The following is a 25,721-nucleotide window of genomic DNA, read 5'->3' as shown; positions in this document are numbered from 1 at the left end:
AGCCACCATTGTCCTGCTCTCCTGGACCAGCACAACCACCTCCTCCTCCCTGCCCCACGCTCATCCCTCCACAGACCAGTCTCCACTCAGCAACTAGGGTGATCTTTTAAAAATATACAGACTTGTCCACTTACGTGTTTAAACTCTCCAGTGACTTCCTATCACACTTGGAATAAAAACCTAGATTCCTTCCTGCTAATTACAAAGTCTCCATTTCAGGCACCTGGCCCTTGTCTCCAACAACCTCAGGGACCACTCTCTCCTTCATTTGCTCTACTCTGCTCCAGCCACACTGACCTCTCCCACCTCCATAACTTCTCACCTGCTGCTCCCTCAGCTTAGGACCCTTTCCCCCAGCTCTTCACACTTCCACCAACCAGTAGTTTGCAGTGGCAACCCCTTACCTCTGCCATTCTCTTCTCAAATCACCATCACCTAGTAAAATTGACTTCACAGTACTTGTGAGTCTCTGAAATGCTTATTTATTTGCCACCCTTTGCTAGAAATGTCAGCTTCAGGCGACCAGGGAGCTTGAGTGTCCAGGGACAGTGAGTGACACATAGGAAATGCTCAATAAAATATTTGGTGAAAGAATGAGTGAGCAAATTAAAGGAATGAGTTGCACAGGGACCTTTTAAAGAAAAACTTCAGTTTATGCACATCTCTGTCAGGGCTGCAGGGTGGAAAAGGAAGCAGAGTGGGCCATGAGGAAGGAAGAATGACAGGAGATGGTGGCGTAGAGTAATTCTGTGCTGTGGGGCCACACAGGGTGGAGTGCTAGGTATGGCTTCTAGGTGCCACCCTCACCCTGGGCTTCCTTCCAGGCCTGGCGCACCTTAATCTTCACTTTATAAGAGTCAATTAGAAAGACCACATTGGGTTTGCCCTCCAGGGAGGGCAGCTGCCCATCATCCGGGACCTCCAGGTCGAACCTTTGCAGCATCCAGGACATGAAGAGGAAGAGGGTCTGGCGGGCCAGGTTCTCACCTACGCAGGAGCGGGGTCCTGCTCCAAAGGGCAAGTAGCTTAATGACGGCGAGATGAGCTGGCTTCCTGTGGGGTCGAGGAAGCGCTCTGTGGACATGGAGAGGCGTCAGGCAGGGGCCAGGGCCAGAGTAAGGAGAGGTGTGCCTCTGCCCTGACTGAGGAGCCCCAGTCCGAGGCGGTGGACCACCTTACCGGGGGGAACCCTAGCCTAAGGAGAGATACAGCCTTGCTTTCAGGTAACCCTTAATAATACCAAGGAAATGAAATATTCAGGAAGGATAGAAAGGAAGCAGGATCAACATGAAAATGCCACCATCCAAGGGGAGAGAGGGCCAACTTAATGGGAGACACACATATGCCTAGAAGGCTTCTTAGAGGAGGGGATTTGCAGTTGGTGGAAGGAGAGAGTAGGAATCCCAGCTGGGAAGAGTTTGTGTAAGTCTAGGGTAGGAAGAGGACATCAACAGGTCCATGTAGTTGGAGCCAGGAGTTTTCTAGTTGCCAGCTTGGCAGAGGGGAGGTGCTGCTGGAGTAGTGGAGCACAGAGAGCAGGCTACGGGGAGCAGGACAGAACACGTACTCACCTGGCATGAACTGGTCGGGCCGGTGCCACTCCTTCTCATTGTGATGCAGTGCCCACAAATTGATGATAACATTTGTGCCCTTGTCAATGGCAAACTCGCCGACGCTGCTCCAGAGAGGGCGAGGAAAAGGAGGTCTGGAATAGTCCTCCCCTACCTGCTCGGCCCTAAGCCTCCACAGCCCCCTACCTGGGGAAAAGAGCCCTGGACTCCCTCACGCCCACTCCCTCATCTTTTCCTCAGCTTCTGCCGGATTTACCTAATCTGAATCCAGCCCTCTCTTCCGGACAAGCACTTAAGTATCACCACTTTTGTACATGGACATTCGTATCTGTCAGGACATGTGGGTGTGCATTTTGAGCTGGTGTAATGTGTGTGTGTTGTGGCTATTGCACTGGGTAGGAGCATAGAGCACTAGTCTTTCATCCCCGACCACATGTCACCAGGACAGCAGACAGCTTCTGAGGGAGGTCAGGCAGATCTGTGGATTAGTCATTGGCTGTTACCGGGTGGTGGATACATGGATCAAAGGGGTCATGGGTAGGATGATTGAAAGTCAAATGGTTGACAATAGGTTGACCAGTAAGCTGGGGAAGTGGGGGAGTAGAGGAGGGACCATGTGAGCTGCAAGCAGTGTTGAATAATGCGTCACAGGGCTGGAGGTTATCGGGAGGGAAGGCATACCTAGTGTCAACGACAGCCTTGTGGGGGATGAGCGTAGGGGCCACGGGCCGAATGCGAAGCACCTCTCGGATGGTGGCCTCCAGCAGGACGAGGTGGTTCCGGTCACTGATAGTTGGTGTGCGGCTGAAACCTACATTCTGGTCAATCTCCTCCTGGATCTTCTTCTGCAACTGTGGGCCAGAGAAGGGTGGATGCGACCAGAGTACTTAAGTCCAGGAGGAGCATAGGCTTAGAAGAGAATCCTATTGTCACATCTAGAAGAGCTGGCCCACAGCCTTCCCAGTGGTGGCTCTGTAGCCTAAGCTTTCCTTCCAGACGATGGGGCAGCTCCGTGCTAGGGCCTAGCCAACTACTGCAGTCCAGGGCAGTCCACTCATCCTGCACGGAAGGCCTGGGCGTCTTGCCTCTCCCTGTCTGGAGCTAGAGGTGAGTCTCACTGCGGTCAGTACTGGTTGGGAAGATGAGAGGAAGGAGAGGCCCACCTGAGGATTGTGCAGCAGGAAGGCCGTCGTCCACTTCACCACAGAGGTGGTGGTCTCCAGGCCAGCCCCGAAGATGTCCCCGATGGTGGCGAGGATGTGTCGATCTGAAAGCAGCTCTGAATTCGGGTCGGGGCCAGTGTTGTTATTGTCTAAGTTCATCTTGGCTTGGATCATTATGTCTATCATGTTCGTGATAGAGTTGCTGCTGAAATTCTCCTGGGTGGGTAAGGTTGGGAAACAGTGATAAGGAAGGAGCCTCCTCTGACATACAACACCCTGCCATACTTCCATCCCAGACTGGAGATACAAAGGCTTCGTCCGCTTGGAAGTGAGGGAGTGGAGTGAGTCTAGCCAGGACGTATGAGCTTGTGGAGGTGAGGCAGCACGAGGTCCTCTTTAAATTTTGGGGGTGGATAGGTCCCTTCTATAGGATCCTCTTCAATTCCTCACTTCCCCACCCCTATTCATTAGTTAAGTCAGTTTTTATTGAGCACCTATTATGTGCCAGGCTCTCTGTTAGGTGCTAGAGATCCTACAGTATCCAAAATGGACCCTAACCCTGCTCTCATGACACTTTCAACCTAACTCATGATCTCTTCTGCACCATGACCTACCTTATGTTTTTCATAGATTGTATTCAGCAAGTCATTTCGCATTTTAACACAATCCCTCATATTTTCCAGGGTTTTGTTAGGGAAAATCTGGAAAGTAGAAAGAAATATCAAATTCATTCCTCTTCCAGTTTGCTTCTACAGCTACCAGAATCCCTCCTGGAGGCAGATCCTGGCCTTTTGTCTCTGGAGGGTTCCCACTCCAACCCCAACCTTCAGCCAAAATGGGACCATCAATGATAACTAGGACAATTCCAAACAAGGGAGAAGGGAGTGGTCTCCATTTCCCACTCCCATTCAATCAAACATCAAGCACTGCTTGAGGGTTACTTAGGAGACTCTGCTGTGTGCCCAGTTCTTGAGAGTAAGATAGACTTGAGTCTGAAGCCTCGGGCAAGTTCCTGAACTTCTCAAAGCCTGTATTCTCATCAGTATGGGGACAATAACACCTACCTCCCAGGGGAATGCCATGATTCATGCATGTGGAGTGCTCAATACTGGCACATGGCAATTAGTAAATAAACGAGCCGTTATCATGAGTGTGAAATGCATAACTAAAAAGCGAAACCTATTTACTTAGAGAAGTGTGAGGTTTTAAGGTTCAGAGCAGGCAGAAGTCGATGTGGCAGAGGTGGTCAGGAAAAGGTGGGTCTGGAGCTGGGCAGTAAGCAAGAAGAATTGGGGACACTGTCAGGGTCTGCTGGGATCTGAAGGAGGGGCCTGGTCACATCCTCACCTTCAACTTGGGGAATATGTCTACCACAGTGTTTTTGCCCAGAGAATCCATGATGCCTTCATTGTATTTCTGGATGATCTTCAGCGCAGGGTGCCCTTTCTTGTAAGAGATGTTGAAGCAGATCAAGCAGATTATGTTGGTCACCGCCAGGAAGAGAGGCAAGGACAAATCTATGGACTGTCCATTCTGGGTGGCCAGGAAATCACAAAATGAACTGATTTCCTGACAGACTGAGGGGAGAGAGAGGAACATGAGACTGGGGGATTCATTAAGCAGCTCCTTCACCCCCTCTCAGTTCCGTCTCAGCCAGGGACAGGTAGCAGATGGCCACTAGATGGCAGCAGTAGCCAAGAAAACGCTATCGAATAGACTGGGCCATCCCTAACCCTACTCCCCTACCCAACCTTCTTCTCCCCCCAGAGTTCCAGGGGCCAGCCGGGCACTTACTGATGTTCTCTAGCTTCTGGTTGCCATCCTTGAACAGGGCAAAGGTGGCCATGACCAGCTTCCGATGCAGCTGCCAGGCGGCACCGTGGTCGGCAAAGGCAACGCCTCTTTGGTTGTCTGACAGGATGTCTAGAGTAGTCTTTGGAGAGCAGGAAAGGCTGTAGGAATCAGAGACCATCCACCCGCCCTTGCCCTGGGCTTCCTACCTCCCGCTCCCCATTCCCGAGGGAGAAGGAAGCTGCCCACCACGCAGCCCCCATGTGGGGCATCCCTGTTCTAGACCACCATGACTGTAAGGCCTTGTAGGGTAGGGCAGGGCCTAAGTCCCCTCTACTCCCAATTCCAATTCCATCAGTGAGACAGTGAGGAGAAAGAACCCTGAATTAGAATGCAGGGGTTCTGGGGTGCAGTTCAATGACAGGGTGATCTCTGAGCCTCTCATTTCTCATGTTTCTGACCAGGGGAGGGCTGCTGTTGAAGAGATAAATGTTCTGAATTGTGCCGGTCCTGGGGGCAGGAGCAGGGGTGGGGCTTGTAGAGACTGAGCACTGCCCAGACCTCCGCCTTGCCCTGGCCCTCCAGGGAACGTTAAAGCCACAGCAGCTCATCTCCCTTTTGTTTGTCCTTCCATTGCAAGGCTATGTACCCACCACAGGGCCACATCTGGAGGGTGCAGATGTCTTGTCCACCCAGTCTGAACTTGGCCCAAGCCACTTCTTCCCAAAGGCATCCCAAAAGCATAAGGGTCCAAAGGCTCCCCGTTCTCTCCCCTGAGCCACAAGCCCCAGCTAACTGGCCTCCCCCTTCCTCTTTGCACTGGAGAGAAGAGCTCAGTAGTGTTGGGAGGGAGGGAGTTGGCCAGCAAATCTGGCTGACTGGTCCAAGGAAGAACAAAGGTGAGTGGCGGGGGGACCCTTCCTGGGGTGTTTAGGGGAGTACTCAGCAGCAGGGCACTGGGATGGAGTGTAGGCAGTGTTCCTGGATGGTTAGGCCCCCCACTTTCCCCAGGAGCGCCACCAAAACGTCAGTAGGATGGATCCTCGTTGTCCTCGAAATGCTCCCGTGAGCTGGAGCTTCTGAGGACAGCGCCACAGAAACAGCAAGCCCAGCCCTCCCAGCCAGGCTACTCGTCCCCTGCAGTTTCCATGGAGGACAGGAATTACCAGCCCCATCTCTCACAGGAGGAGTAACATCCATAAAAGTGTTTAGACTTGCTGCGGTGGGCACTAGGCTAAGCTCTTTCTATGCACTATTTTCATTAATTGGGAAGTCTAGGCTGAGAGAGAGCATAATCCAGTTCAGGGGTGAGGGCTCCCTGATCCCCTCAGTCCACTGCTCTTACCCCACTCCCCCTCTGGGGCAGCCCGGAAAACGAAGTCTCCCTTTCATTCTTCCTGCCTAGTTTAGAGGCTCGGTGGGGCCGTGAGGGGTCCCTCTCCACCCTTACTCCTGCTAGCCTGTTTTTGGAAGAATTGCACGTTGTTGGAGCTGAAAGGGTCATTCCGGGCAGGGTCTTGGCTAAAGAGCTGAGGAACCCCTGGGGCGAGTGAGAGGGGAGGCCTGATGGGCACTGCTTACCACTTGGGGCCGCCCGGAGAACTCCTTGCCCTTCTTGATGAGCACCTCCTTTGCCAGCTGGTGGTGGCCAATCATCACTGTCGTCTTGCTACCCATGCGGAAGGAATAGATGGGGCCATATTTTTCCTGCAGCTTGAAGAAGTTCACGTGCGGATGGCCGTGTCTGGGGAGGAATGGCAGGCTGCCCACCAAGGGCAGGGACGGGAGGTTCTTGGGGTACTTGGCACCAGGGCACTTTACCTTGGGCCAAAAGAAACAGGCTAGGGTGAGCAGCAAGAGAGCCAAAAGTTCCCACATGGTGGCCGGGTGTCGGAGGCAGGACGGACAGCTGGGGAGTAGAAGAGCTGCAGCCACTCTAAGGCTCAGAGGTCTTTTTAAGGGCTGCCCTGATCTTTACCTTGACTTTGTGTTATCTCTTGCCTTGTGGAAGTTTATCCTGGAGTACAGCCAAGCCTGAACCCTCTCCCAGAATGGGGAAATAAAGGGGGAGTGGAGGCCTCTTCAAGGGCTGGCCCAACTCCAGGGCAAACCCCTGAGGGAGGGGCGAGGTAAGGGGAGGACAGCTTGTCTCCCTCCTTGTCCCCAGAGTGCACCAGATGCAAGTGGTATCTGGGTCAGGAGTCAGGTTTGGGACATTCTATGCTGTAAAATCAAAATCAATGGATAGATGATTGTCAGGGAGGTTTCAACCAGCAGGGACTGTCAAAGATATTTTATCTACTCTTATCATGTAACAGCTGAGAAAGAGAGGCCTTAAAAGGTTAGGCTTGTATAAGGTCACACAAGATAATGAGAGCAAGCACCCAGAGGTCATGCTTCGCTGCTCCTTCCAGAGGCCGTGAAATCCCAGGGTTGAGAGCAGGGGCCCTAGACTCAAATAGGTTTGGGTTTAAATCCTAGCTTGACCACTTTCTAGCTATATGATGTTTTTAAAACATTGGTTTTATTATGTTAAAGTATACATGCCATAAAATTTACCATTTCAACCATTTTGAAGTAGCCAATTAAGTAACATTAAATAAACTCATAAGGTTATGCAACTATCACCGCTATCTACCATCATAATTTGGTTGTCTATGGGAAGAAGAACTAGGAAGCTGCGGGTGGTGGTAGAAGATTGCATAGATGTTGACGTGAACAAAACCAATTCCATCTTTGTATCCCTGAGTTTGCATGCCGTGACATTTGACCAACCTTAACGTCCTTAGCAAAGCATACCAAAGCCTTGTAGTTGATGATTATCTGTGTTCCTTAAAATGTAGCCATAGATATTTTTGTTAGTAATGGCTGACATGGCATGACAACTGAGATAAATATCAAATTGGCCCTAGTATCGATTATAAACAATCACCTTTCACAAGACCACCAGAGGAGTATGGCCCCGGGCACATACTGCATTCTTTGTCTTGTCAGTTATGAGTACTTGGGCTATACCATTAAAAAAATACGATAACAGGGGTCCCTTAGCAGAGAATAATTTGTGCAGAACTGCTGGTCATCTGCCTACTCCGACCCTACATTCTTGTAAGTAAATAGTACATTCTTTTATAGTCTATGGAGTTGCCCGCTTTGTTAAGATGCCTTCTCATTACAGTGACCATTACATCTTTGCTCCACTGTTGGACAAGACTTTTCAGTGTATACCCTTTTGTACCTTTAAAAAAATTTGAACCATGTGAATGCATTACCCATTTCAAAGCTGAGTTAAAACTTAAAGAAAAAAGGAAAAGAGGAACAGAGATAGAATATTTTTTAACTGACTGTATTAAATAATATATTTTTAAAAAATTGACGCCTCCACCTATGTCCTGGACTCTGTTCCCTCATAGCTCCCACAGATTCTTCTTTCTTTCATCATTTTCCTCCTGCACCTTCAACTCATCCTGTCTATTATCTTCTCCTCCGTTGACAAATACGCACAAGACTTTTATCCCAAATGAAATTTAAAAATCCTCTACTGATGCTACATTCCCCTGTAATTTTCCTTTAATTTCTCTCCTTCCCCTTTCTTTCTTTTTTTTAATGTGTTCTTTTGGTGCTTTTTTTTTTTTTTAAAGATTTTTATTGGGGAAGGGGAACAGGACTTTATTGGGGAACAGTGTGTACTTCCAGGACTTTTCCCAAGTCAAGTTGTTGTCCTTTCAATCTTAGTTGTGGAGGGTGCTGTTCAACTTCAAGTTGTTGTCCTTTCAGTCTTAGTTGTGGAGGGCGCAGCTCAGCTCCAGGTCCAGTTGCCATTGCTAGTCGCAGGGGGCACAGCCCACCATCCCTTGCGGGAGTCGAGGAGTTGAACCGGCAACCTTGTGGTTGAGAGGCCAGTCTGGCAACCTTGTGGTTGAGAGCCCACTGGACCATGTGGGAATCGAACCGGCAGCCTTCAGAGTTAGTTGCACGGAGCTCCAACCGCCTGAGCCACTGGGCCGGCCCTCTCCTTCCCTTTTCAATCAGACTTCTTAGTAAAATAATACATAATAGATACTGTGTCTCTATCTTATTCCCCATTCATTGTACACTTGTTGCAGTTTGGCCTCTGACCCCACCAAACAATTGGTACTTCTGTTAAAAACATCAGCAATGACCTTTATATTGCCAAATCCACTAGATGTCTTTCAGACCTCCTGTTATAAAAATTGTCCATTAGCATTATTGATTATTTTCACCTCCTTTAAACACTGTAATGTGAAGTATCATGCAGCTCTGGATTCTTTGTAATTCTTTTGTTCCTCCGCTTGTTCCCACTGTCATATTTTGTATGTCAAATCTGTCCTTGGCTCTTCTCCATCTACATTCTCCCTGGCTGATCTCACCCCTCTCAAGGTCTTAACTATCACCAATATTCAACCTTTAACAAATAGGTACTGCTCTTCACCCTCATAGAGTTTAGAAATGGATGACTCTTATACTAGAGATGTCAACCATTGCCTCCTACATTCATCTGACTTCACCCACAGTTTGTGCATTTGTGTTTTGTGACCCTGATTGGATTAGGAGAATATGGCCCAATGGGAATAAATTCTCAGACTGAGTTAAACTAGTCAAATTCTCTTTTTTGAGATCTTGACGCTGCACCATTGGTGATCTAAGAGTCCTATTCACAACTCAGTCTGGCTGTACATTTCACTTTCATCCTTGGGTGTTAGTGATACATCTATCATCTGATTACTGAAAAATCTTAGTTTATTAAAGAAATTTGTATTTTAACCAACTTATAAAAAAATAAAGCTACCATTTCAAAATAAAAACAAAAATTCCCAAATGTGCATGATTGCATTTTATCACCTTTGCTGGTTTGATCCTTTGGGTCTTATTTTGCATTTTGACTTGTTGGGTGAGACCAGAGCAGCATTGACTCTAGCACTAATTTTGCCTTGCTGCTAAGACAAAAATGCTTCTGAGTACTCTAAGCAATGACCCACGAATTAATAAGTTGTCCACTCTGGTTGATGGGAACTGGAAAGACTGTGAGCCCTGTGGGAGCAAGAAACATTGTTTCTGTTAATATTTTCAGGTGGTTCTTTCACTGGCCTCCAGTAGTTTCCCCACATGAATGCCCTTACTGGGACTCAGTTAAAGATTCAAGGGTATCCACCACTCTACAGATGTCCAAAGTTTCTTTGTAAAGCTCTCTCCACTGTCCTTTGAGCTGTAGAATCCTCGACCTCTCCAGATTCCCAGCCTTGTCCCCTCCACCAGGCTCTGCTTCTATTTTCTTCCCTGTGCCAGACCTTAGAAACTTTGTTCAGGCAGTAAGCTGGAGTAATCACTGGACTCATTTGTTTCCCACTCCCCAGAGATCACTGGCCATTATTGTCTGATGTCCAATGTCTTTAAAAAACTGTTATTTCATATATTTTATCTGCTTTTTTACATAGTTGGTTTCACGTGTGAGGGTAAATCCAGTTCTTGTTACTCCATCTTAGCCAGAAAGCAGAAGTGTTCTCAGAACATAAAGATATTTTTAGTAATTACATTTATCCAAGTAAGTTTCGTGGATGCTTTTTCTGAACTTCCAGCCAAAATTAAGCATCATTGCAGTTGCCCTGACCCAGATAATTAGTGTTCATTAGCTACAAATCAACTGGATCTAATCGACATTTACATACTACTTCAATCCAGAAGATCAGAATATTCATTCTTCTCAAGCTCACATGAACATTCACCAAGACAGACTGTTCTGGGCCATACAACACACCTCAACTAGTTTAAAAGAACAAAAATCATACAAAGTATGCTCTCAGACCACATAACAGAAATCAATAACAGAAAGACAGTTGGAAAAAATCCCCAAATATTTGGAAATTAAATAACACAAGTCAAAGAAGAAATCTTAAAAATATGTTGAACCGAATAAAAATGAAAATACAACTTATCAAAATTTGTGGGATGCAGTGAAAGTAGTACTTAGAGGGAAATTTATAGCATTGAATATATGTGTTAGAAAAGAAGAAAGATCTGAAAATCAATACTCTAAGTTTCCACCTTAGAAAACTAGGGAGAGAAAAGCAATATAAACCTAAAGCAAGCAGAAGAAAATAAATAGTAAAAAAGCAGAAATCAATAAAATTTAAAATAGGAAAGCAATGGAGAAAATCAACAAAACCAAAAGCTGGTTCTTTAAAAGATGAACAAACTTGATAAACTTCAAGCCAGGTTAACCTGGCTTTTTTTTTTTTTTTTTCCTAAGAGAGAAGACACAAATTGCTAATATTGGAAATGAAAGAGGGGCCATCACTATTGATCCCATGGACATTAAAAGGATAATATAGGAATGCTATAAGCAACTCTATGTCCACAAATTTGATAACCTAAATGAAATGGACCAATTCCTTGAAAACACAATTTACCAAAACTCATACAATTAGAAAGAGATAAGCTGAATAGGTCTATATCTATTAAAGTAGTTGAATCAATAATTACTAACCCTCTAAATCAGAACGCATCAGGCCCAGATGGTTTCATTGGTGAATTCTGTCAAATATGTAAGGAAAAAAATGAGACAAATTATCTACCATCTCTATGTTCCACCTACTTATCCACTCCCCCTGACCCCTGGTAAGTATTGATCTTTTTACTGTCTCTATAGTTTTGTCTTTACCAACATGCAATATAGTTGGAATCATACCTTTTCAAATTTTTGCAGATTAACTTAATTATAGATGAGGCACGTACTGGCCATATCCTCTGTTATCTTAGAAAAAATTTCCCAGTCAGTGTTTTATACTGGGGGCAAGATGTACCTCCTGGAATGAGGTGTTTTATGTAGAACTTCATCTAGTGTCCATCCGAAGTTTTATCTGATACAACTAGGTGACAATGTTGGTTTTGAAAGACCTTATCTTCATAGGTCTTAAACTATTCCGTTTTTCCTTGTGTTTCTTTCAGAATTTAGTAGGCCGATTTTGTGTATTTATGATCGAATCCTTTACCTTCTCCATGAATTTATTATTTTTGTTGTTTTATATGAGGTCCTTGTATATAAACTTTTAATCACAGCAGCCTGTTTAACATGATGACCTTTAAAGTATGTTTGTAGTATTGTACTGGCTTCTATAGCATAATACTGTGACTCTCTATCTTTAGGACCAGCAGTTATTTCAGGTGGTATCAAGGCATCAGGTAATTCACATGTCGTTTATTTTTCCAAGAGTTTTCGAGGAAGTTAAAAACCTTTTAAAATAGTATTTTAAAGAAACTAATCATTTTAAAAGCATACCAGCTATTAGATTACATATCTACTCTTTTATTTGAGTAATTTGATGTGTCCTAGAAAGAGCTACAGATCAGTCACTTGAACAATTTGACCTCTGGTAAAGAATTGGATTTTAGAAGAGTGACTGGATTACCTATGTCAAGCCTCGTACTGTCACTTTCTGTTTTTACTAAGAAGTCAATCAACAAACAATATTGCATCAAGTTTTAGTATTGGTATGTCCAAAAGTTCTATTCTGGTCATGGGCTCTTCTTGAATTGCAGAAACACAATTTAGGGATTCCCCTTTGTTGGGCAAAGGTTATAGAGTTTCTGGATTAAGGAAGTTATCCCAGTAGATGATAATACAAGAAGGAGAAAGTAACAATAATTCATAATTAGTTAAACAACCAGTAGAAAAATATTGGGTGGTTTCGGTGAGCAAAAGAGATTTACTACATGTGATAACATTAGTCAGTCTCAGGTCCAACAGACATAATCCATCAACCCTCAAGGGCCAGCTTGGAGACTAGTCATGCCTATGACTATATCCATTTCCTGTGGAACACATTCAAAAGAAACAAGATAATCCTAGAAAAAGCAAAAACCTTTGAAACTTAACTTTATACAGAGAGACAAACAACAGCAAAGGCAAGGCAAGCTGCAGGAGAGTAATCACGTTAATTGCAAAAACATTTATCAAACAATATGCCACCAAATAAAAGGTCTAATAACTTTATACAAAGACATAAAATTAATAACTAAATGGCGCATCTCCAAACCCAAACTTATTACTTAATACAAAGATCCAGGCCTAATTACTTTATACAAAGACCTGAGTCTAAAGACCTTATACAAAGATCTATTTGGTTACATGTCATTGGATAACACAATAAATTTAGCAACAGGAGCTCAATGAAAGTAGTTAGCATTCAAATTCTTCTTGAGACCAACTTATTTGTCATGTGACCTGAAGGACAGATAGAGGGTGGGCTCAAGGGGTCCAGTGATTGCACCTGTTGATTTGGAGTCTGGGGAAATGCTGCCAAGTGAAGGTCTTCAAAATGATCTTGGTGCAACGTCTAGAACTGTCAAAAGGTGATAAGAATACAATTCAATATATGAAATAAAAAGACAACATTGAATTTATTGAGAGCAGGCAGTCTCTCAATAGAGAGATTAGACTGCTGATCACAACCGAGTTTTTGGGAAGCATTGACTTCGGGGATTGATGGATGTAAGCAGGCTGAAAACATCTGTAGATGTGACATTACGATTGTTGATTGAGTGGAACTCTGAGGGATGATTAGTGTTATGAATCTATCCCTGAATGACTGACTTTCAGAAGTGTTTGATGGTGGGACAAAGGTGTAATGGCCACTGTAATGAGAAGGCGTCTTAAGACTGACAAACAAAGCAGGCAACTCCATAGAATATAAAAGAATTTATTATTTACTTACAGGAATGAAGGGTTGGAGCAGATGACCCAGCGGTTCTGCACAAATTATTCTCTGCTAACAAACCCTTTTTATAGTACTTTTTTAATGGTATAACCCAGGTACTCATGATTGACAAGACAAAGAACACAGTATGTGCCAGGGGTCATACCCCTCGGTGGTCTTGCGAAAGGTGATTGTTTATAATCGATACTATGACTACATTGGTATTTATCTCAGTTGTCATGCCATTTCAGCCATTACTAACAAGAATATTTATGGCTACATTTTAAGGAACACAGATAACCATCAACTAGAAGGCTTTGGTATGCTTTGCTAAGGACGTGAAGGTTGGTCAAAGGTCACGGCATGCAAACTCAGGGATACAAAGATGGAGCTGGTTTTGTTTATATCAACATCCATACAAGAAGTGAGGAGCAGATCCCGATTAATTGGTTTGTAAAAGGGATTCACTGAGGTGAGTTGTCATTGGTAGAACACATTTCAAACAAGTTCTGGTGGTATATTAGTTTCTGTTGCTGTATAATACCACAGACTTGGTGGATTAAAACAAAATGCATTTGCTACTTTATAGTTTATGTGGGGCAGGAATCAAGTACAGCTTTTCTGGGGCATGTACTTAGGGTCTCACAAAGCTGCAATCAAGGTGTGCACCAGGGCCGGGTTCTCCCCTGGGGGCTTGACGGGAAGGATATGCTTCCCCACTTGCCTGTTGTTGGTAGCATTCATATCCCTTTGGTTATTTGACTGTGAGCTTCATTGTTTTGCTGGCTGTCAGCTGGAGGCTCAGCCCTCAGTGAATAGATGGTGCTTGCAGGTCCTTGCCATGTGGAGTTCTCCAACATGGCCACTTGCTTCCTCAGAGCAAGGGAGTGACTCCAGCAAGGTGAGCCTTACAATAATATGTAATGTAATCACATAATTATGTACACATAATAACCTATCTCCCATCACCTATGCATATAGTATTGGTGAGAAGCAAGTCACAGGTTCTTCCTACAAGTAAGAGAAGGGGACCACACAAGGGCATGAAAACCAGGAGATGGGGATCATGGAAGCCAGCTGTCAGTGGACAGCCTGTCTACCACAGGTGACTACTTGTTACCGTGGCTGTAGAATGATCAATCTTTTCCAAAGTTAATGGGTGTGCAGCCACTGGAGTCTCCTATACCACTGTTGGGAATGTAAAATGGTAAACAACCCTGGGAAACGGTTTGGCAGTTTCTTAAAAAGTTAAACACCTACCATATGACCCAGCCACTCCATTCCTAGATATTACCTAAGATAAATGGAAACAACACTTACAAAGATTTGTATATAAATGTTCATAGCAGCTTTATTCATAATAGCCCCCAAATGGAAACAATCCAAATGTCCATCAATAGGTGAGTGCATAAAACAAAACGAGGGCTAGCCAAACAATGGAGTATTTCTCATCAATAAAAAGGAATAGACTAATGACACACACAGCCATGTGGATGACTCTCAAAATCATGCCGAGAGAAAGAAGCCACACACACAAAGTACTTCTTGTATGATTCCATTTATATAACATTATAGAAATGCAAATTAGTCTATAGTGCAAGAAAGCAGATCAGTTGACTGGAGTGAGGGGCAAACGGACTACGAAGGCGCACTTGAAAACTTCTGCGGGTGATGAAAATGTTCTGTATCTTAATAGTGTGGTGGTTCACAGATGTTCTACATCTGTCACACTCAACAAATTGTACACTTTAAAAGAATGTAGCTATTGCACATAAATTATACCATACCAAAATTGATTAAAAACAAGAGTGAAAGGATCGACAGATATGAATACAGACACCTGGAAGAGAAAATGATGTTGACACTGAGTACAGGTGATTTTAAATAAAATTTGCAATATGCCAATCTCACTTGTGTATTAGCTGAAAAAGAAATAGAGCTACATGAAATATTTCAGATACTATTTTCCAAGGTGATAATCAGTTTGCTTTTAATAAAACAAAGAGTTCATTTGTCATTAAAAGTTACTGGTGGTGTTGAGAATTTTTTACATTTATTGGCCATTTGATTTTTTAAAAAATTGCCTGTTTGTAAACTTCGCCAATTTTTTTATTGGGTTGTTCTTCCTAGTTCTTGTTTACACGCCTCAACAGCCTAGGTGCTCCTTGGAGACGAGGCTGTGTCTCATTTTTTTTCTCTATCTTTAGCTCAGCACAGTGTTTGGTATTTTGTTAATGAAATGTTTGTTAAAGTGGGACTGAATGATTTTAATTCATTCACATTACCCTTTGGAGACTTTAACATTATTATTTCTATTTTATAGATGAGGAACACAAGACGCAGAAGTTGGGTGATCTGCAGTTACACAACTAAATGGCAGAACTGGGATTGTGATCCAGGCCTTCTGATTTTAAACCATGGATTTACTGAAATCGTCCTCCATCCCTTCCACAGATGTTTGCCTGGGCCATGTCTTCCTTAGGGTATCAAATGACTATTTTTAATGTATTTAAATTTAGTCAAGATGAACCTCCGCAGGCGCATGAGTCCCTCCCTTTACTTCGCTTTTCTCAAGGTAGAAAAACAAAACAAAAAAATCCCAAAATAAAACCCCTCATTTTTTTCCTTCCGATTTGCAGGTCTTTTGGCCCTGGCGACTCGCCGTCGCCGTGCGGAGGCGTTCACTAGTTGAGGTGATGGCGACTGGGACGCCGGATTCGCAAGCGCGATTCGGTCAGTCCGTGAAGGGGCTTCTCACGGAGAAGGTGAACACCTGCGGTACTGACGTGATCGCGCTCACTAAGCAGGTGCTGAAGGGCTCCCGGAGCTCTGAGGTGAGCTGGAAGTACCGTCTCCAGGCCTCATACGCCGGGGCACTCCGCGTCTTTCATAGGTGTGGGAAGGGGTTGGCGTTGCATCTTGGGAGTTGTAGGCTGTGACCTGCTGGCGGAGGGCAAGTGTTGCATTCTGGGATGTATAGTTTCTGGGACCGCTAGCGGTGTAGGAGGGGAAAGAAACGAGGTGGTGCGAGTCTGTGTTTCAAAGCGGAGATTGCTGCAGGACGACGGATGAGGTAGTGGTCCTACCCAGTTCCTCGTTTGTTTCTCGGGGTTGTCTTTAGTGAAGATCTGTTCCTTGCGGTCCCCAAACTCATGGTTTTGTCCTCAACATCCCAGATTTCTTACGTACATTTGTGCATCATCTGTTTATGAATTTATTCCTTTCTGATTTATCTTTCTGGGCACATTCATGGTTTTCTCTTCTTTGCCCTGATTTTCCCCTCAGCAGGCTGGTTCCATGTATGGAATTATTTGATGCCTTTTGACACCAGAAAACTTTACATAGGTACTCCTAGAAACTTTATATAGGTACTCCTAGATATTCACTCAAGTGAAATAAAAATATATGTTCACACAAAGACTTGTACATGTTTCTAGCACCTTTATCCATAGTAGCACCAAAGTAGAAACAACCGAAATGCCCTTTGACAGATGAATGGAAAAACAACATGGGTCTCATGACCTCGCTATTCCACTCCTAGGTTTTTTACTCAAGAGAAATGGAAAACATGTCCATCATTTTGTTACATAAACCAACCACACACATAACATGTCATCTAAGATGTCAAGTTTTGGTTTATTTAAAGTGGAACAACATCTTGAATACACCTGTAAAACAATTTGAGTACAGAATCTTTTTAGATTTCAATGACTTTCTCCCGTAGGCCATTATCTTGCTCATAATTAACTCAGCAGTGTATCTTAGCTACTCATCTTCAAGTCTTTTTGATTTTCAACTTAGTTTTCATAGCAATAACAACTCTTTCATTTTTGTACTCACATTTTATCAGTTTCTATATTATTTCATTAAGATATGTAGTTAGCTGCAGGAGCAAGCACAGTATGTCTGCAGGTCTTTAGACTTGTGTGTGAATGTTCATAGCAGCTTTATTCATATTAGTTTAGGGCCCAATTGTATTAACAGAATTAGCTTTCATGTTACGTCCTTAGCTTTTCTTGATGGGGCCAAAAGAAAGAAAGTGTTTGTATAGATGGTAACACGGTTGTTGAAGTCACTGATCCGGGGATCCCAAATATGCTTTGTGTGAGGTCCCACGTGATATGCTCATTTTAGGATTCAGTAGCAAAGGAAAGTTATCTCTTTTGAAGGATTGTTATGTTGCCTTTTACCAAAGAAGTATTGTACAACTCATTGTGTTTCACATTTTGCCTTGGTTGCACAGACGTTCCTGTGTCAGTTTCAGTGGTAGACATATTTACTGCTTTCTCCTTTTCATGACTTTTAAGTTCTATTTCTGTTTTAAGAAAATGTACACATACACACACACGTAGTTTGATATAAATTGCCTTGAGTCGTTTTTGGAGAGAAACATGGTATAAATATATAAATTTTAAAAAGTAGATGGTGTTCAGAGTCAACCACCAGTATGTATTGAACATCCATATTCATCATAATAAACTTAACATTTATCAAGCATCTACTGTATGCTGGGTACTGCTGTGTTTTATGTAGTTTAAATCATTAAGTCTTTATAATCGCTAATAAAGGAGGTAGTTTTTAAAAATTATTCCTATTTTTAATTAGCTTCAGGTGTACAAAGTAACTTAATGATTAGACATTTTCACCCTTCACAAAGTGATAACCCCCCCTAAGTGTACTACCCTTCTGACATACATAGTTATTATAATACTGTTGACTATATTCTCTATGCTGTACTTTATATCCCGTGACTACAGATGGTACCAAAAAAATATATACACATTTTAAGAAAGGAAAAAAACTGTGTTAAAATTGTAATACAATGAATGACGCTAGCATTCATTTAACGTCATCTTTTGAGCAAACGGAATACTACACATTGCTATCGTAATTCACTTCAACTTCGAAAAGTAATACATAGATAATAGCTCTTAAAATGTGTACCTTTTTTGGCACTCCTGGTATATATTTAATTATAGTTCACATTCAATATTATTTTATATTAGTTTAAGGTGTACGGCGCAGTGGTTAGGCATTTATATAATCCCCCATAAATCCAGTACCCATCTGACACCTTACATAGTCTTTACAACATTATTGATTATATTCCCTACACTGTATTTCACATCCCCGTGACTGTTCTGTGACTACCAGTTTGTACTTTCTAATCCCTTCACCTTCTCCCCTATCCCCCAAATCCCCTCCCATCTAGCAACCACAGTTTTTTCTCTGTATCTATGAATCTATTTCTGTTTTGTTTGCTCATTTACTGTTCTTTAGATTCCACATATAAGTGAAATCATATGGTATTTGTCTTGCTCAGTCTGACTTATTTCACTTAGCATAATATCTTCTAGGTCCATCCATGTTGTTGCAAATGGTAAGATTTTATTCATATTCCATTGTATAAATGCACCACAATTTCTTTATCCAGTAATTTATTGATGGGCATTTTGGTTGTTTCCATATCTTGGCTGTTGTGAATAGCGCTGCAGTAAACATAGGGGCACTTACATTTTTTCGAATTAGTGTTTTGGATCTCGATGGATAAATACCCAGAAGTGGAATTGCTGGGTCATAAGGTAGTTCTGTTTTTAATTTTTTGAGGAAACTTCATACTGTTTTCCATAGTGGCTTCCCCAATTTGCAATCCCACCGACAGTGCACAAGGGTTACCTTTTCTCCACATCCTCGCCACACTTGTTGTTTGTTGATTTACTGATGCGAGCCATTCTGACAGGTGTGAGGTGGTATCTCGTTGTGGTTTTTATTTGCATTTCTCTGAGGATTAGTGACGTTGAACATCTTTTTATGTCTATTGGCCATTGTATGTCCTCTTTAGAGAAATGTCTATTCATGTCCTCTGCCCATTTTTAAATTGGATTGTTTGGGGTTTTTTTGGTGTTGAATTGTATGAGGTTTTGTTTTTTTTTTAAATAAATTTTGGATATTAACCCCTTAACAGATTTATCATTTCAAATATCTTCTCCCATTCAGTAGGATGTCTTTTTGTTGTGTTGGTTTTCTTTGCTCTGAAAAAACTGTTTAGTTTGATGTAGTCCCATTTGTTTATTTTTTCTTTTGTTTCCCTTCCCTGAAGAGATATATCAGTAAAAATATTACTAAGGGTAAGGAGGTTGTTTTTTTATGTAGAGGACACAGAGAGGAATTTAACTTGTCCAAGGTCACATAGTAGCGAGGAGAGGATAGAACTAGTATTCAAACCTAAGCAGACAGGTTTTAGGTCTACATTCTTGGCCACTACCTCTCATGTTGTACTAGCTGGATTAAGTGTCCAAAAAGCCACTGTGCCACCACTGACTGCCCTAATGTGACTTGCTCCTTCCTGTTCCTCCTCCTGTGTATTTTTCAAATGGCCTGCTCCTGTAGTAGTTGGAGATAGGGTGCCAGTAGGTGGTCTGGGCTGAGTGACGCTGAAAGCAATCCAGGTGTCTGAGACAGGGTTGACGTACCATCTCTCAAATCTCTGAACTTTGGCTTTTTACTGGATCTCTTACATGGCATTTATCACATACCATATTGCTTTTTTTCTTTAGTTACTTACATATTTTAACCTTTTCCTTTAGTAGACTGTGAGGTTATTGGAATGTCTTAGCTGATTTTCAATCCTTCTCAGCCCATAGAGCATTGCTTCTCTTTTCAACAGACTCCACATAGCTATTTTGTTTGATTAACTGGCAATTTCTGGGTGCAAAACACTCATGCCACAGCACTCATTTAATAGATATCTATAGAGTGTCTGATGTGTGTCAGGAATGTTCTAGCTACAAGGGAGAAGGCAGGAAACAAAACTTAGTCCCCATTCTTAGAAAGCTTACATTTTAGTGAAGAGACAGATAAACAGATGAAACACAAAACAATCAGGTGGTTATAAAGGCTAAGAAAACTAAAGCTGGGAATAGAAAGTGATGAAAGAGTTTACCCAAATAGAGTCATTAGGGAAGGGCTCTCTGAGGAGGTGACATTTGCACAGATGCTTGAATGAAGTGAGGGAGCAAGCCATATGGAGATGTAGAGGCAAAGAGTTCCAAAAAAAGGAAGTGGCAAATTCAAAGGCCTTGAGATGGGAGTGTGTGCAGGAATGGATGGAGCACAGAGTGAGGGAAAACGTACTAGCTTGTGCCCCCAGCACAATGAATGCTTGTGACCAACACACGCCTCTCATGAACATCTGCACTTCTCCTGCAGTTTAATTGTGTGCTTAGTCAGGGTCCTTGGTGTTTTTTGCTAAACTTGTGTAAGGCACTTAGGATTGCTGTTGCAACTACATTAATGAAATAATATGGAAAACAATGAAATATGAGTACAAAAAAAAACCCAGGGTTGCTATTGCTATGAAAACTAAGTTGAAAATCAGAAATACTTGCTGAAGATGATTAGATATTAAAACTGTTACTGAGTTAATTATGAGCAAGACAAAAGTAAAAGCTTGAGGGGTAAATGAGTTGGTACTCAGATTATTTTATAGGTGTATTCAAGACGTTCCACTTTAAAGAAACCCAAACTGGGGGTGGCTGGTTAGCTCAGTTGGTTAGAGCGTGGTGCTAATAACGCCAAGGTTGCCGGTTCGATCCCCGCATGGGCCACTGTGCCACTGTGAGCTGTGCCCTCCTTAAAAAAAATAAAAGAAAGAAAGAAACGCAAACTGGAAAACTGGAAATCTTAGGTGATTAGATGATGTGTTAAGTGTGTAGTTGGTTTATATAAGAAAATGATGCACAATGCCACTGAATGCATCTATCATCAAAGGAAAGACCTTGGCCCTACGTTACAACAGCTTCCACAGCTCCTGCATTCCAGGCAATCACAGGTCCCTTCAAGTGTCTTCTAAATGTCTCTCAACGCCCCCCCCCCCAAAACCCCCACTTTTTAAAATGGTCACTTCTGTGGTTCAGGCCACTCTCACTGCTTGCTTTAGAATACTGCAGTGTTGTAACCAAGCTCTGCCTTCAGTCCCCCCTTAGGCCATTCTGCTTACCATCCTTCTAAAACAGTAAATCTGATCATACCACTTTTCATAAAATTACACTTAAGAAGAATTCTAAACCTCATCCTTTAGGTCTCAGCTTAGAAGTCACTTCTTTTAGGAAGCCCTCCCTAAACCCCTACCCCTGTAATGGGTTAGACACCCCCACTCCGCCCCCAGCCCCGTGCTCTCAAGGCATCCATTGCTTCCCCGTCAGCACTTAACACAAAGTATTGGAGTGCCTATGTCCTCTTGTAACCTCAGATTGTGAGCCCCATAAGGACAACAACTATGTCTCTTACTGACATATCATAAGCACTTAATAAATATTTGTTGAATGACTTAGTGAATGAATGAAGATTCCAGTAGAACCCTGTTTTTGCTATTAGTTTTTCAGTCAGCATCTTCCATCTATAGGAGTTTGGAGTTTGCTATATACAAATGGCCACAGGAGGGAACAGACATTCTCATACGAGGTCTGACGATTAAGTTCGTATATTTGCCACCATGCGCTTCCATTGGCAGCACTGTGCCAACAGCTCAGTAAGGTTTCATAACCTTGGTATATCAGTGTCTCACAGCTGTGTGCGTGTCGATGTGTGGCGGTGTCTTGCTGAGTGGCGCTCATTATTGTTGTTGCGTGTTTTTGTGTGCCGTCGCGAGAATGTCTGAGCTTGAATTAGAGCAACGAACAAACATTAAATTTCTTGGTAAACTTGGCAAGTGTGGAAGTGAAATCAGGGACATGTTAGCCCAAGTTTATGGGGATAATGCCATGAAGAAAACGGCAGTGCACAAATGGATTAAACGTTTTTCTGAGGGGAGAGAATGTGTCACTGAAGGGAGGTCAGGGCGGCCAGTAACGAGCAGAACTGATGAACACATTGCAAAAATTCGTCGAATTGTGTGTTGAAATCATCGGCTGACTATGAGAAGCATAGCAGATCAAGTAAACATCAATGGAGAAACAGGAAAATCTTAACTGAAAATCTTGGCATGACAAAGATGTGTACAAAAATGGTCCCGAAGGAGCTCACTGATGAACAAAGGAGAGTCAAAGTTTGCTAAGACCTTTTGGAAACGCAAGACGATGTTTTGGGCTGTGTTATCACTGGTGATGAAACATGGGTGTAGCAATACGACTGTGAAACAAAGCGTCAAAGTGCACAATGGAAGTCAGCCAATTCTCCATGACCAGAAATTTCCGTCAGTCCAAGAGTCAAAACGATGTTGCTAACCTTTTTTGATATCACAGGGATTATTCATTATGAATTTGTACCAACTGGACAAACAGTTAACCAAGTTTACAATTTGGTAGTGCTGAAAAGGCTGCGTGAAAAAGATAGACGACCTGAACTTTTCGCCAACAATTCATGACTTTTGCATCACGACAATGCACCAGCTCACACAGCACTGTCTGTGAGGGAGTTTTTAGCCAGTAAATAAATAACTATATTAGAACACCCTTCCTACTCACCTGATCTGGCCCCCAATGACTTCTTTCTTTACCTGAAAATAAAGGAAATAATGAAAGAAAGACATTTTGATGACATTCAGTACATCAAGGGTAATACGACAACTGCTCTGATGGTCATTCCAGAAAAAAAGGTGGACTGGGCGCTGGCGTCAGTGCATAGCTTCCCAAGGGGAGTCCTTCGAAGGTGACTGTAGTGATATTCAGCAGTGAGGGATGTAGCACTTTTTCTGGGATGAGTTCGCGAACTTAACTGTCACACCTTAATTGTATAGTCTTTATGAGTCAGCTTTATAGTGGAGTGCCCTATAGCCGAAAAAGCAATGCGGAGAGTCACTGTCTATTGCTGCAGATCAAACTCAGTACACATTGTCAAGTGAAAAATAGCAGGGCGTGTAAGAGGCATATAGTAAGTTACATTTTAAGTAAGGGGGACAGTATACATATCTATCCATTGTTTTAAAAAGAAACAATGAAAAGATAAACCAAAAACTAATTAAAAATATGTATGCACAGGGGAGAGAGAGCAGGGAGGGGAAGAAACAGGGATGGAAGGTCTTATTTTATTGTTTTGACTTTAGAAGCATGTAAAGATTTATTAATTTTAAAAAGAAAAATAAATGAAAGTTGCCGTGGGGGAAGGACTGGGGCGGGGGTGGGGTGGGGGGCTGTAGCAGTGCTGGTGTTCCTGGTTAATTTGAAGTCACGGGTCTCCTTTTCACCAGAATCTCTCTGATCCAAGGAACAAGGAAGGTTGGTAGGACACACATCACAGTAGCTCCCTTTCCATGGGTAGATTTAATGTCTACCGGGAACAGGGTGCAACAGCACACCAGAAACCTCTGTTGATCTCTTCTTGCCTCTCAGTGCTGAGTCTCATCTCCTTGAGCAGAGGCCACCCACAGCTCAGCTTTTCTCTCTTGGTCTCACGGCCCAGCGATCTGGGAACTCATTACAATCTGCTTCTACGTTCTCCTTTCTTTTCTCTTCCCCAACCCCATCTGGCCGTCCTTCATGGGGTAATTTCCCACTTTTAGTCCTGAGCTTCTTGCCAGGCCTTTTTTTTTTTTGGTATTGTTTTGTTTTCTCTGTGGCTCTCATTCCTTTTCTAAACAGCTACCTTCCTTCTATCCTTTTCAGTCCTACCCTAACCCCTGCCCTCTCACTCCTCTCAAACCACCCCAAAGTTCAAATTTGCCTTTAAAGAATCAGAAGTCAGGTTCTCACTGGGCTTGCAGAGCCAAAGGTTGTTGTTTGTTTTTGCAGACTTCTCCTCTCAGCACTTGACTAATAAGCTATGCAGAGAGCTCAGCAGTGATGGGGCACTGCATTTCTCAGGCAGTGGCCTTGGGAACAGATGTCGAGCCCATGCCAGCACTGCCACAGTGACAATGAAATAGATTTTCAACATGAACAAGTGGAACATTATCCTCCATTACATTTGGAGTGTTTGTGGTTGTATGGGAGAGTTAGCGGGGGGAGAGAGGGCGGTGGTATAACAGCTGCAGAGAGAAGATTACAGGAAGTTTGGCAATTTTGATTATTACCACTTTATTTTTGTCTTCCAGCTGCTGGGTCAGGCAGCTCGAAACATGGTACTACAGGAAGATGCCATCTTGCATTCGGAAGATGTAAGCAACCATTTCTTCTGTGACTTCGGTTTTATATACAGTTTGTGTGGCTCCAGGGAAGTAGAATGTTGTATTTCTTTGTTGTTGTTTTTTCAATGCAGAGTTTAAGGAAAATGGCAATAATAACAACACATCTTCAATACCAGTGAGTATGCCCTCCCCACGGACTGCTTGCTGCACAGGCATTATCCTCAGGCTGCTTCTCGTTGCCTTGGTGCTTCAGCACGTTTTCCTGTGGAGGCAAGAGTTGGGAGTACAGGTGGGGTTGCTCAAGGATGAGTTCCCTCTGCAAAAGATGGCTGAGACCACAGAAGTTGGGTTGGGGGTGAGATCAAAGCTGGGACTACCTTTTGTGAACTTTTCTGGGTCAATCTGAGGCCTCCTCAGAGGAAGAGACTGTAAACCCCATCAAGGCAGGGCCCAGGCCAGGACCCTGCCAGCACAGTGCTTGGCACCTAATAGGCACTTAGTCAGTGTTTGTTGACTGTGCCTGATCTCTGTCCTGGGGAACCTACTCCTTCCCTGGGGAGTCAAGTGTAACTGTGACCTGTAGCCGACATTTCCACGTGTAGCCCAGCTCTAGCGACATGTAAACCATCTAGGACATTTGGAAATGGAGAGACACCTTCTCCATTGTAATTTTGGATAAAATAATAATTTCATCTTATTTTGTTTTATAGTTTATGTAGTTGATATTATACTTGTACCTACTGGAAATTCAACTCTTGATATTTAAATAGCTATATGTTCATTATTTTGATGGGTACCTATCAGGCATGTGACCATTTGACTCCACCATACACAAACTGAATTTGAATCATGTATGTAGTTTTTTGACCACTTCCCACACTCTATGATAGAGTGTTATTACCTCTTTAGGTTTAGAATCCATCTTTTCAGCAGCTCTGCACTCAGACATTGAACAGGGGTTCAATAGCACAAACTTAGGACAGGATGGACAGAAATATAGAATGTGACATAAGCTGGAAATTTGTTCTGCATATATATATAACTTCTGCTAGTTCACTGAGTTTTCTTCTGTTTATTTTCCTCTTTTCTGATTTAGGCAAGAAGCTATTCAGAAAAAGTAAGTAACTCCAAAGGTAGGGGAGTAGGTGACCAACTGAAGCAGGCTAGGGGGAATTACTCTGCTGGCCTAGGGTCAGTGCAGAACTGGTTGACAGATGCCCTTAAATTGGCATATGCTCTGGGATGGATCATTTAGGATATACGGATATGGTATATTTCAAAGGCATGCAGTAAATCAAAGGCATGCGCTGCTAATAAAGGCTTTCTAAAAGTTATAGGGTGTAGAGAGCAACCTTAAGAAATAGAAAACTTTTTACATTGGTAATAATAAGAGTAAATGTGCTAAAGTCATTAAACAGACTTG

At 43.0% G+C, this 25,721-nt stretch overlaps 2 protein-coding genes and 1 non-coding gene across 3 annotated transcripts in view; 2 read left to right on the top strand and 1 right to left on the bottom strand.

The window, feature by feature from the left end:
* Positions 1 to 25,721, top strand: part of BORCS7 (BLOC-1 related complex subunit 7) — a 40,416-nt gene that overhangs the window by 10,935 nt on the left and 3,760 nt on the right. Inside the window, exons 3-7 of the mRNA XM_019725028.2 lie at positions 15,560 to 15,719; positions 15,876 to 16,070; positions 24,266 to 24,328; positions 24,430 to 24,473; positions 25,395 to 25,415. Coding sequence (XP_019580587.2) covers positions 15,654 to 15,719; positions 15,876 to 16,070; positions 24,266 to 24,328; positions 24,430 to 24,473; positions 25,395 to 25,415 — 389 coding nt within the window. The 5' untranslated portion in view covers positions 15,560 to 15,653. The remainder of the gene's footprint in view (positions 1 to 15,559; positions 15,720 to 15,875; positions 16,071 to 24,265; positions 24,329 to 24,429; positions 24,474 to 25,394; positions 25,416 to 25,721) is intronic.
* On the bottom strand, positions 467 to 6,488 carry CYP17A1 (cytochrome P450 family 17 subfamily A member 1). Its single transcript, XM_019725022.2, has 8 exons — positions 6,107 to 6,488; positions 4,529 to 4,667; positions 4,082 to 4,311; positions 3,349 to 3,435; positions 2,735 to 2,950; positions 2,253 to 2,422; positions 1,572 to 1,675; positions 467 to 1,074 (listed from the first exon to the last, which is right to left on the bottom strand). The coding sequence occupies exons 1-8, from the start codon at positions 6,401 to 6,403 to the stop codon at positions 791 to 793; spliced, it is 1,527 nt and encodes a 508-aa protein (XP_019580581.2). The 5' UTR covers positions 6,404 to 6,488; the 3' UTR covers positions 467 to 790.
* TRNAI-AAU (transfer RNA isoleucine (anticodon AAU)) lies at positions 20,770 to 20,843 on the top strand. The gene has a single exon. It is a non-coding gene; the product is annotated as a tRNA-Ile (tRNA).

The sequence above is a fragment of the Rhinolophus sinicus genome, linkage group LG07 (genome assembly GCF_036562045.2).
Source record: "Rhinolophus sinicus isolate RSC01 linkage group LG07, ASM3656204v1, whole genome shotgun sequence".
NCBI lineage: Eukaryota > Metazoa > Chordata > Mammalia > Chiroptera > Rhinolophidae > Rhinolophus > Rhinolophus sinicus.
This window is presented reverse-complemented; position numbering and strand designations above follow the sequence as displayed.

Bases quoted from the DNA above. Each gene is read 5' to 3' on its own strand.
- CYP17A1 (XM_019725022.2), bottom strand. From the start codon at position 6,403: ATGTGGGAACTTTTGGCTCTCTTGCTGCTCACCCTAGCCTGTTTCTTT. The intron at 4,668-6,106 runs GTAAGCAGTGCC...TGCTCTCCAAAG, and splicing joins TCTCCGGGCGGCCCCAAGTG to ACTACTCTAGACATCCTGTC. The intron at 4,312-4,528 runs GTAAGTGCCCGG...CTCTCCCCTCAG, and splicing joins CCAGAAGCTAGAGAACATCA to TCTGTCAGGAAATCAGTTCA.